At 49.1% G+C, this 12,264-nt stretch overlaps 1 protein-coding gene across 2 annotated transcripts in view; it reads right to left on the minus strand.

Moving 5' to 3' along the window:
- Positions 1-12,264, minus strand: part of KLHL30 (kelch like family member 30) — a 347,037-nt gene that overhangs the window by 222,567 nt on the left and 112,206 nt on the right. For both annotated transcript variants that reach the window (XM_069617770.1, XM_069617769.1), the window contains exon 4: positions 3,956-4,042. In XM_069617770.1, coding sequence (XP_069473871.1) covers positions 3,956-4,042 — 87 coding nt within the window. The remainder of the gene's footprint in view (positions 1-3,955; positions 4,043-12,264) is intronic.

Raw genomic sequence — 12,264 nt, forward strand, 5'->3', positions numbered from 1 at the left:
GATTGTGCAGATCGGTTTACCCGATCCCAGTGTCGGCCCATTTCCCTAGGGAGACTCATTTGGAGAAGCCCTTTCTTTGACATACGAAGAACAGTCTGTTTTACTTTACTTTATTCTTTATTTCAGTGTAATTAAGCAATAAAAGAAGCACACAATAAAATCCTCAAATACAATCATGCAATCATAAAACACATATTGACACCCCCAAAGTAAAACATCAAAGGCAAACATGCCAAATCCAGATCATGCCAAACACATCACCCATAAACATAAGATTTAAGATAAAAGAAACATTGTCCTAAAAGCAAGATTAAAAAGCTACAATCACTATTATATCAGCAGCAGTGACACAACCTCTCACAGATTCAAGAGCCATGTGGGAAGATCTCACTTTGAGATGTAGTCAAATTGGCTTATGCCAATGGGATCTCTCAGTTGCAGAGGCAGGGCATAAACAAAAGAATGCATTTCATCTTCCGTCGTAGCGTGACAGCACGGCACAAAGATGACCTACTCTCGCCCCAGTTGCAAATGTAATGTGCAAATGGCAAAATCCCAAGTCAAAGTTTAGCATAAATACTCTTCACATTCGGGCTTAGCTGATAATCCAAATACGGTTCTAAGCCCCACATCTTCCTAACTGACAGATAATTAGCTGCTAGCTTTCTCATGCATCAAGATTCAATCATCACACCCCATGCCCAATACTTGAAACAAGTCTTAACATTTTTATAGCCCGAGACAAATTTAGTGGAGTTTGTCTGTTGGCAAAAGGTTAGAATAAAATAGCAGAGTTTCAGATGTCCAACTCTTATCATACGAAGTACCGAGTCACAGAACTGTCCTTACTGTTTTCTTCAATTCTGTTTGCATTCATGGTGCCTTTGGTTACCCAATTTTGAAGATCCTATTGCACCCCACCTTTTTTTTCTTTGTACTATGAGATTTCTTTTACGAGGGTGTAGTCTTCTTCTGTATTAATTGGGAAGGTGACCCATTGACTATGGTCTTATTGATAGGTTTAAATGGGTGTTTGCCTTCGTCTGCTTTATGATTTTTTTGCTTCTTGACTTCCCTTCGCAGTCTTTTTTTGCGTATCCACCTTCTTAATTGACCGAAAGTGATCCTCTTTTTTTATAAACTGGCGTACCTCTTCTTCCATATACTCAATACAGTGGACTTCCCCAGCCTCAGATAGAAATTTGTTTAGGATCAGTTCCAGTTTGATACCCTTAGGGCTATCTTTTGAGATTGCGTCCCTCTTGGTGTGATCACACTGGGCCTCAAGGAAATGATCCACTTTACATTAAATTGTCTTGTGCACAGATTTCATTAAACATGATGCGGAAGGGTTTTATGCGTGAAATCCAAAGCATGCATCGGCATCGTAGATGGCGGCCGGCAATTATGTGATTGTGGGGGTAATCAGTCTATGGTTTATGTTACCTTCAGAGAATAGAGCGAAAGCCGACAAAGCCACTAGGCTAGCAACACAAGTTCCTTGTTGGCTTTCCAAATGACTAATTTGGACTGTTTTTCCTTTTCACTAGTTGTCTCAGTAGCCCCCTTGTTATCCTCCCCATCGATTGCCTCTCTCAGCAGGCTGTGACACAATTGTAGTAAAGAGATATTATCAGGTGGGCACCCCTAGACCTTTCTGCTAGGTTGTCCCTGTCACGTTTGCCACAGCTATTGACAAACAGTAGTCAGTTATTTTCATAGTGTTGCTTGACCGAGCTCCTCCACCTTGTAAAGAGCCAAGCTAAGTAAGGGACTGCTTCATACTCTGTAGATTGTAACAAGATCTATTATTCACATCTAAGATCTTTCAATCAGAGTAAACTGAGTAATGGGTGTTTACTGAGCTCAAGAGTGTGGGAAATTGTGCAATTTTAGAAATGTGTGCTGTAGCCTGATAAAGCACTAGTTAGTAACCCACAGTAAGTGTCACAATAGCCACCTACCTAAACGTATGTTTCAAAGCACCGCGTTACATTACGGTACGTCAGACTGCTGACTGCCACCACTTGACAGCCACATCATGCGCATGCTTTGTGGACTGTCTGCTGTTTTGTGGACTTGCTGGCCGGTGTTTGGAGTTAGCAAAGACAATCAAGTAACAGTGTAGCAGTTCTAGAGAAGGATTCGGTGGTTCCTGCTGACTACCACTGCTTGTCCCCCACTTCGCAAACAGGTTTCACACGTCACCTGCTATTTCGTAGCCATGCGGGGGGGCAGACTCCCTAATCCAATGGAGTAAAAAGAGTAAAAAAGAAAACTAAGTAACTGTATCAGCTGGAGAGATTCCTACTGACTGTCACCACTTGTCTGCCACTTCGTTGGATGCTTTACAAATGTGAGGGTGAAAGTTGAGTAGCCGGATAATCTGCTTGAGGAGGGGACTATTCACATGGGAATACTGACTGAGGACACTACAGACTGAAGACAATATTGTTCACATTGTATACAGCTACTGATAATATTTACCATGGGTACAGGTGATCTCATTGGCACAATGTCTGAATGCAATGCCGGCGACAGTGGGCGCTCGGAGGAGTCATGATTCCTGTACATGATTCTGATGCTCCTTCCCTGGATAGGAGTGATTGAGGGTAGTTTTGAAGGCCGGAACATTTTTTTATTTTACTTCTAGGTGTACGGGGTTCCAGTGTTGTAGTGCATGGAGGGTGTAGGGGTGATAGCAGGAAGCAGCAGAAAAGGAGGGCTGCCCGGTTCAGCCTGGCTTCAGATCGCAGGATTCGGGGGGAGCAGGAAGAGGTGGAGTTAGCAAAGAGAGTGGACATTCCATAGAATTAAGATGAATGCCTGCGTTACTTGAGAGCATCAAAATAAAATCCACACTACAAATCAACAATCATGTTAATTCAAACTTTGTAGAAATCACCCACGCTTACGGGGCCGGGCCACCAGCCCACACCTAGACATGTCCGAGCATAGTGAGGGCCCTGGTGAAGGCACACCGCCCTAAGCATAGGTTATTTGTATTCACACCCAGGGTTTCGTACCAGGTGCAAATAGTTGTATTTATTTTGGTTGTTTACCAGAGATGGGTCCGCGCACACTGAGCGAGGCCAATATCCAGTGGAAAAAAAATGGCAGCTACCATAGCAAATAGAAAAGGAACATAGTCTATGGGGACCGGAAGAAGCAGCAGACCCGGGAGCTCAAGAAGGTGAGTGGGTTGGGAGTAGGGTAGTAGAGGGGAATTAGATGATGACTTTAGGCAGAGGGTGTGAATTGGGAAAACATTGTGATCCTCCAGAGAAGGGCCTCGGGTGGCTGCAGAAACGCAGGTGGTACACTGTGTGCTCTCTCCTTAATTTCCAGCCAACTGATTGGGTGAGCCCCCTTCCTCGGGTGCAAATACATTTTATTTCACACGTCACTGTCCACGTCACTGCCCTACCTCTTATATTTTCTTTTGGCGCTAAACCAAACAACACGCTCGGCCATGCCCAGAATTTCCTGCCAAATCAGCGTGTAGCACATTTTATGTAGTCTATCCTACTCCTCTTCCTCCTGGCACAGGTGGTGACTGTAAAGTACACAGGGGAGACTTAACATTGAGCAACAATGAAGGGAAACCAAAGGACTACTAGCAAGAGTAATTTCCTTTCTCAAGAAATATCTATACAGTCAATTTGCCAAATATCTCCAAAAGACCTATTCCTAATCCAAGACATGATCAATTTATGATTCCGCAGAGGGCAAGGAGAGAACGGGTTCAACATTTCCCTGGATGCACCTGGTTCCGTCCCTGTTCAACACAAGATTCACACGCTGACACAGAAGACAGGTCCTGCAAGAACCACACAACTAGGAACACTGACTGGAAACTGAACTTTATCCCGAAAGGTCCCGCCCACATCATCTACGGTCACATGACCATGCACGTGTCACTACTGAACGAATGATCCGACAGTACACACCTTACCTGTGACATAAACATCGTTATTCAAGGAGACAACGGAAAAGCCCCACTTGTTGTAATCAGGGAAATCTGGGAGCGCCGTCCATTGCTCTGCAAAACGGAAAACACAATGGTAAGAAACAGTAGCATAAAGGAAGGGATGTCTTGGCCAATCCAGCCCAAGCTGTTCCGACGTCACAAGATACATTTTAAAAAGGAAGGAGTCCCCTTGCAATGAAAGAAATTGTGCAATACGAAATTCCCCAAAATATTCTCACTAAGAAGAGTTAAAATCGTGAATTTGAAGCTTATCCGCTTCAAACCAGGATGGATCTCAGATTAACATTTATGAAAGGGGAAGTTTAACGTTACACCTGCATTATTACCCAACTCAATGGCACTCAATTAACGGAACTCAGAATTCGAACCAGTGACTGTAGGATGCACACAGATGGCTGAAGCAAGCACTTAACTCAGTGGGCTGTCTAGCAGCACCTGTAATGTATGTAACTAGCTCTTGTAAGGTCTGTAAGGTCTGACATTGTGGTAGCCTCTTGGAACTTCATAGGCAATGCTTATGTGCAGGAAGCGCCGGCCCAAGGGGTGCGGCTATACAAGGGCGCCCCCACGGCACAGCAAAGAAAGGGCACATTGCCTCCAGCTCAGTGTCATGTAAACAGCGCCTGTTGAATAATCATAGGGTGATTGGGCGCCGTTTCCATGACACTGAGCTGGAGGCAAGACACCCTTCAACACACTTTACAAGAACAGCAGGGAGGCCCAGTTCTTCACTGAGCCCTCTGCTGTCTGCATTTGTGGTGGGTGGGCACACGAATCTTGCACAGGGCGCTGGCAGACCTGGGGTCGGCATTGGTAACAGTGCAGGTGAATGTGAGCAAGGATTCATACATACCAACATTATCCATTCCATTCGGAAGAAGGTCGTCTAATCCTGGGTATGGCTGAGCTTTATGGGACTTGTAGTCCTGGATTTATAATGGGGAAATCTAGGACCACAAGTCCCAGAATGCAAACAGGACTCACCTAGCATCTCCCGAAAGGAATGGATAATGTAGGCATGTATTGGGAGTTTGAAGACTTCCATTCACAAGACCAGTGGAGTGACACTGATGGATACACACTTGCGGGTCTGTTACCTATTTAAAGAGATGGACCTAGTGTACTCCTGGCATTGCAGTGTAAAATCACCCTGTCCCTCATTAAAATATGTTATTTTTATATTTATCTTGTTACCTTGTTACACAGACTGAGTGAACAACACTGTCATATTTTGTTACAAAAAGATTAAATTACAACACAGACGCAGACACGTTTATAAACAATCTAATCATTATCTAGAAAAGGAAAAGAAATTGATCATACCTAAAACAGACAAAAATAAGTATAGTGGGCATTTAAATAAACGAATAGTGCACCAGGAGCCAGATTAACTAACGCTTGCACGTGCACTTAGAACCTGTGCTGCTGCTTGTGCAATGGGCCGGGGAGCAAGCAGATCCTGCCCCAATCAATCGTGCACAAAGATGCTTGCACTGGGGCCAAATGGTGTTTGCACATTTTTATGCCGGGAGGATGGGAAACAGAGCAAACAGTGTTGGTTCAAAAATGTATAAGTAATGTAGTTTGCGCCACTCGGTAAATTGACCGAATTTAAAGGGTCACAATTGACCTTTTCACAATTGACCGAATATATATATATATATATATATATATAATGGTTTGGTAATATATATATATATATGGGTTTTGGGGGGTTTGGCGTTGGGTGGGGGGTTGTGGGGGGTTTCCCCCCACATATATGGTACAATTGACCTTCACAATTCGGTCAATTGTGAAAAGGTCAATTGTCATTCGAGCAGTTGTAAAACGATCAATTCGTATACAACCCAAATGTTACATAATGTGGTGCCTAACATCTGGTGTTGTCCGTATACTCTGCGACAGGAGAGATTGACCCCGATTCGCAATCGTGTTGTGCACACCTTCATCTACAATATATGTTGTGGATGCAATTTTCAGAATCTGGGCAGCCATTTGGGGCCTTGGCGGGTTGAAGGGGTGGGGGGAGGTGACAGGTGCACTTGAAAGCGCAATCCGATTCACGACAGGATCCACTTTCATGTTCGGCTGCCTTGTTAGATAATAGTTGCACGGAAAAGTGCAATGTTTTCACTGCTCGTGGAAACGAAGTTCATGCCATCATTAGTTTGGGCTAAAAGCCGAAGCTATTGCATTTGAGTACAGATAGGGAGAATTGGCATGTGAAGAGGGATACATGCTTCAAGATGTTGTTTGGATATTTGCCTACCCTTTGCCCCTCCCCGCCCAAAACACCTCCTCCTATGAACTTTTAGAGCTTCCTTTAAACAAGCCTTGCCATCAAACTTTGCACTCGAAGTGCCTGCCAGTGTATTTTCAAGGCATTTTTCTGAGACCTGACAATACAATACTTAATTGGAGCTACAAACACGCCACTGGAGTAATAAAGATGTCTTAACCAGCTCTGCCTTCAGCCACTCGATTTACAAGCATATGCGTGTCCTTCACGGAAGTCCGGTTCGAAACAAGCATTGGCAAAGCCAGCAGGTGTGGCCTGTATGTATTGTTTATTTATTATTTATTTATAGCATCTGTGTAACGCCCAAACCCGGAGGTATCACAGCGTTTGTATAGTAGAAAACACTGGGTGCAGAAAATAGCCACTGGACATGAAAGTAAAAGGCATTAATCATATTTGTTGAACAGCCAGGTTTTCACAAGTTTTTTGAAGATTGGGTAGGAGCGTTCATTTCAGATGTTGGGGGTGGGGGGTTAGCAAGTTTCAAAGGGAGAGCGCTATGATTAGGAATCTGCCACCACAGATGCCCTGGTATGCCATGGTACTTGCATCATTTTGCACTGGCTACCATCAATGGGCAGTTAATACCACTGGTTGCCATTGCCAAGGCTGGTTTTTTGGTTAGTAGCAAAGAGAGGGACAGCTTTATTCCCTGCATTTTCACTCTACCAGAACAATCCCTCACCGCAACAGCCGCTTACTCCACCAACAAGACCCAAAATGAAACTAACATGGAACCTTTGAGAAGCACACAAGCCATTCCCTAAGAGGAGGCCTCCCTCCTCTGTCAAGTGAATGCTATGTACACCGACAAGTCAGTTGCTCTGCTGTTCCCATCATATGGCTCAAGTCCTTCTGGCAGACTTTCACCGAACATACCAACAGAGCAGCCATCTCGCATCACCTGCGCGGCTGTAACGTTCCATACTCGTATGCTGAAACCATCAGCCTGCAATATCAGACGATGCGACGCCTCTAGCGCCTGGCATGGAGCCGCTGGCTCGGCAGTGTTACCGTCTCAATTAAATGACACCGTTAGCTCGAAAGGGGAATTACAGCAGAAAGCACACGCCATGAAGCAGCAACTGCAATAGAGTCCCATTCTTGTTAGCTGAGACAGGGAGAGACCACTCACTATAAAGCTTATTCTGAATGAGTGCCTGAAAAAATGACAAATAACATAAGCGAGATCATGTGATGGAGTGGGCGAGAGAGGGAGATGTACACCCACACCCTGGCCGCATTCCTCTGCTCACTGTAAAACGCGCATGCGCGACAGCAGTGTTTTTATACATGGTTCAATTTTGAACTCCCAAACGGAGCGCGAAATGGAATAAAGAGCATTTACAATGATGGGCCTTTAAGGAGTACCCCTGTGAAGGTGGTGTGTGTGGCGCTGCCCGATGACGGGCACGCACGCGGCGGCGTGACGTTGCACGTCGCCGCGTGCAACATAAATAAACGGGGCGTTTCCCGGCCGTGCAGAGCGACCCGGAAGCCCGAACAGTGAGGACGCGTGTGGAAGTGTCGTCCTTACTAGATGGGGGCTACGGGACCGCATGGGGGCATGGAGGAACCCTCAACAGTGGCGACGAGTGGGGGAAACGATGCCCGGGCCCGGCGGTGATTATTGATTATTTTTTCACCGAAACGAGGTGAATGCAACACTTCGTTTCTTTGCCGCGGGTAGTGCGTTACCCACGCGGCTGGCGGCCATTTTGGTAAACAAGCTGTGGGACTTCACGAGGCTCCGGTTTCGGCTCGGAAGCGGCCCCAGTCTTAATTTTTGGAACTCCTGACAGCAGGAAGGCATACCTGCAAGAATATATGCCTAATTTCAATTCTGGCTTTTCCTTGGGTTTCCTACGTCGAGTGAAAGCAAGAAAGAAGGTTTTGGGCCTAGGGTCTTCATGACCCACGCATTTTCTTCTTCTAATTTTTGGGACATTTGAAAGCTGAACAGTTCATCCTCATCTCTTTCATCATCAGGCTGGTGGATACACTCTGTTTTCATCCTCTTCATCATCAAGGTGGTGCATCTTCATCAACAGTTTGGTGGCCACGCTGATCTTCACCCTCTTCATCATCATAAGGAGTTGCAGTGACTGCGGAGTTTGAGTTGCGGCCCCTGTGTTCCATGCTGGGGTGCCTGTGCGCTCAGACTCATGAGTGACATTGAGGACCTAGGTGGTGCAGCGGCAGTACAGCGGCCTCCTCCGCCCCCGCCACGTGCGCTACCTCAAGTGCAGCCTGTGCAGCAACCTCCACTTGTTCAGGCGGCTCCTCAAGGTCCTCCACCTCTCGTACAGCCAGTGGCAGGGCCGGCTGCTCCACAGATCCTTCCTGTCATGGCCCAGGTGCGTACCCAGGCGGCTCTGCAGCCCATCCCCGAGTTTGATGTGTCGGGCCCACCATCGAGTTTAGGGCCCAGATGGAGGAGGTGGGTGGACCGTCTGGACATGTATTTTCGAGCGGCCCAGGTGGTGGATGATGACACCAGGCTGGCAACCATGCTGTATTCGGCGGGACCGTCCGTTCAGGAGATCTTTGAATCACTGCCGCCTGGGGATGGATCATATGGTCAGGCGAAGGCCACCCTGCAAGCTTACTTTCTGCCTCTTGCCAACGCGGACTATGACCGTTTTGTGATGTTATCGGCCGATTAGAAGGACGATGAAACACTGGACTCCTTCTATGGACGCTTGAGGCGTCTCTCCTTAGCCTGCGCATGGGGAGATGCAGAGGACATGATTAGGACGATGCTTATCCAGGCGTGCTCATCGGGCAAGCTCAGGCGTCAGGTGCTACGAGAACCAGGCATCACGCTTCAGCGCATCCTTGAATTGGGGAGGTGCCATGAGGTGTCAGAGGCGAGAGCAACCGAAATGGAGACAGGGTCGCGCTCCATCAAGACTGAGGAGGTATGTGCGATGTGGCGCGGCTGCAGGGGTGTCAGAAGGCCTGGAGGTGCTCCCCGAGAGAGGGCCGGAAGGGCAGGGGAAATTTGCATAAAGTGTGGATACGACCTGCCCCACCCAGCCGAGTGCCCGGCGGCCGGAAAGACGTGTGGACGGTGTGGGTTGCCGGACCATTTCTCAAGGGTATGCAAGGTGGCCACGCCCATGCTGGTACCGAGAGGCCCAGGGCGGCCAAGTTTTGTCCGCCAGGGTCGGCCGCCCAACGTCGCTCAGGTGGATCAGAGCGAGGAGGATGCCCAGGTGGAGGAAGTGGAGGAGGACGAGGAAGAAAATGTGTTCTTTGTCTCGAGTGTGGGGGTCCTGAAGAGTAAAAACAGGAGACAGCCCAGGTCTGTGATCGAGGTGAATCAGTCTCCCGTTCCGGTCCTCGTGGACACTGGGGCATCCGTCAATGTAATGGCACGGGGACATTATGATGTCATGGACCAACCCCCCAAGTTGGCTGCGCCAAGGGCCCACATCTTTGCTTTTGGTGGTCTTGACCCTATCCCCCTGGATGGTGCGTTTGTGGCCAAGGTGGAGCATGATGGCTCTCAAATTAAGGCACGGTTCTATGTGACACCTGTGAGCACCAACACGTTGCTGAGCTGTGCTGCAGTGGAGGCCCTTGGCATTGTCACTTTCGCGTATTCTGTCTACTTGGAGGACATAAATGACTTGTTGGAGAAATATGCGGCACTGTTTAAGGGGATCGGACAGATGGTTGGGGAACCGGTGAGACTACATATTGATGAGTCGGTGCAGCCCATTGCCCTGAAGCATCGGAGGGTGCTGTTTCACCTTCGAGAACATGTCGATAAGGAGCTGGACAGCCTGGTAGATCTGGACATAACAGAGAAGGTGGAGGCCCCCCCCCTATAGTAGTGGCATGAAAACCCAAGCAGCCCGACGCTGTCAGGATCTGTGTTGACATGAGGCTCCCAAACAAGGCCATCAGGAGAGAAAGGCACCTCACTCCGACGATAGATGACATCATTGCAGAGGTACAAGGTGCTCGCTTCTTTTCGAAACTGGACCTCAGGGCGGGGTATCACCAGGTTGTACTCCACCCTGAGTCGAGATATATCACCACCTTCACCACACATCGAGGGCTCTACCGTTACAAGAGACTCAGTTTTGGTGTCTCCTCGGTGGCGGAGGTATTCCAGAATATCATCCGGGGTGCCCTAGCGGATTTGGAGGGAGTTTTGAATATAAGCGACGACATTCTGGTGTTCGCGAGAACGGAGGTCGATCATCTGCGGCGTTTGGCAAAGACATTTGAGAGACTGCAGTCCTTGGGCCTCACCCTACACAAAGAAAAGTGTGAATTCCTGCGACCATCAATAGAATTCTTTGGCTTTGTGTTCAAGGAGGGGGGAGTGTCTCGTGATCCCAAGAAGGTGCAGGACATAAAGAAGGCGCAGCCTCTGTGTCTGAGGTACGGAGCTTCCTGGGCATGGTTACGTACTGTGGACGGTTTATTAAAAATCTTGCCTCCAGGTCGGAACCGCTCAGGGCACTAACGAGGAAGGACACGATCTGGAACTGGGGCCCACTGGAGCAGGCTGCGTTTGACGACATCAAGGGCGCCCTGGCAGCTGAGGACACCATGTCTTTCTTTGATCCCATGTTACCATCGGAGATTATTGTTGACGCCAGCCCGTTCGGACTGGGCGCAGTCCTGACCCAGGTAGACCCTGATGGGGGCATCCGCCCGGTAGCATACGCGAGCAAGGCCCTGTCTGAGGCGGAACAACGATACTCGCAAATTGAGCGGGAGGCACTGGCAGTTCTCTGGGGATGCCGGCACTTCCGACTCTATGTTCTCGGACGCCCGGTGACGGTCGTGACGGACCACAAACCGTTGCTGCCTATCCTGGTGGGATCATCATCCAAGCCACCCGCGCGGATTGAAAGATGGATGCTCGCCCTGCTGGAGTATGGGGTCACTCTTGTCTATCGGCCTGGGGCGAACAACGTGGCCGATTACCTCTCCAGACACCCGGGGGCACCCGGCGGAGGAGAACCGGACACTTGCGCAGAGGAGGCAGAAGAACATGTCCGGGTGGTAGTGGAGGCGGAAACGCCGAATGCCATGCCTCTTCAGGAGCTTGAGGCGGCGGCAGCTGAGGATGAGCGCTTTAACATTCTGAAGCAGTCCATGCAGCAAGGCTCCTGGAAGTCGGTGCTGGAGGCCCTGGCAGGGCGCACTCAGGAGGCCAGGACTGTACTGGAGCAGCTATGGAAAGTCCGGGAGGAACTATCATTTTCAACGTCTGGGCTCCTGCTCAGGGGTGATCGGATTGTGGTGCCCCAGTCGAAGGTGGGCGACGTGATTGCGCTGGCACATCGTGGTCACCAGGGTGCCGCCAAGACCAAGGCCCGCCTAAGGCTGAAGGTGTGGTTTCCGGAACTCGAGCGTAAGGTGGATGACTTCGTGGCGGCCTGCGTGTGGTGTCAGGTGGCTTCTCCACTACAGCGGGAGCCGGAGATAGAGGCGATGCCTCGCGGGACGCGACCATGGGAGTTCGTCCATGCCTACTTCGGCTCCACCACTTCTTGGTACTAGTTGACGAGTATTCAAGATATCCAGAGGTGGAATTTGTGGACTCAGTAGCGTTCGAGCACGTTGTGGTCGCTGTGGAGAAGGTATTTGCGGCCCATGGATTCCCACAGACGTTGTGCTCGGACAATGGGGCACCATTCCAGAGCGAACATTTTTCGGAACTGATGGTGAGCTATGGGGTGGTGCACAGGAAGATCACTCCCCTGTGGCCAAGGGCCAATGGTGAAGCTGAACGGCTCATGAGGACTCTAAATAAGACCTTTAGAATTGCCCAGGGGCAGGGACAGCCGCTGCAGAGAGCATTGTACCAATTTCTGAGGGTCTATCGCACCACGCCCCATGCATCCACGGGAGTGGCCCCGGCGGAGGCACTGTTTAGGCGTTGCCCGCGTGGGTTGATACCCGAAGTGGGGGAGAAGGAACCGGGCGTGATCGATGATCAGCAGGT

The sequence above is a fragment of the Ambystoma mexicanum genome, chromosome 10 (genome assembly GCF_040938575.1).
Source record: "Ambystoma mexicanum isolate Mex_15411 chromosome 10, UKY_AmexF1_1, whole genome shotgun sequence".
Lineage (NCBI taxonomy): Eukaryota > Metazoa > Chordata > Amphibia > Caudata > Ambystomatidae > Ambystoma > Ambystoma mexicanum.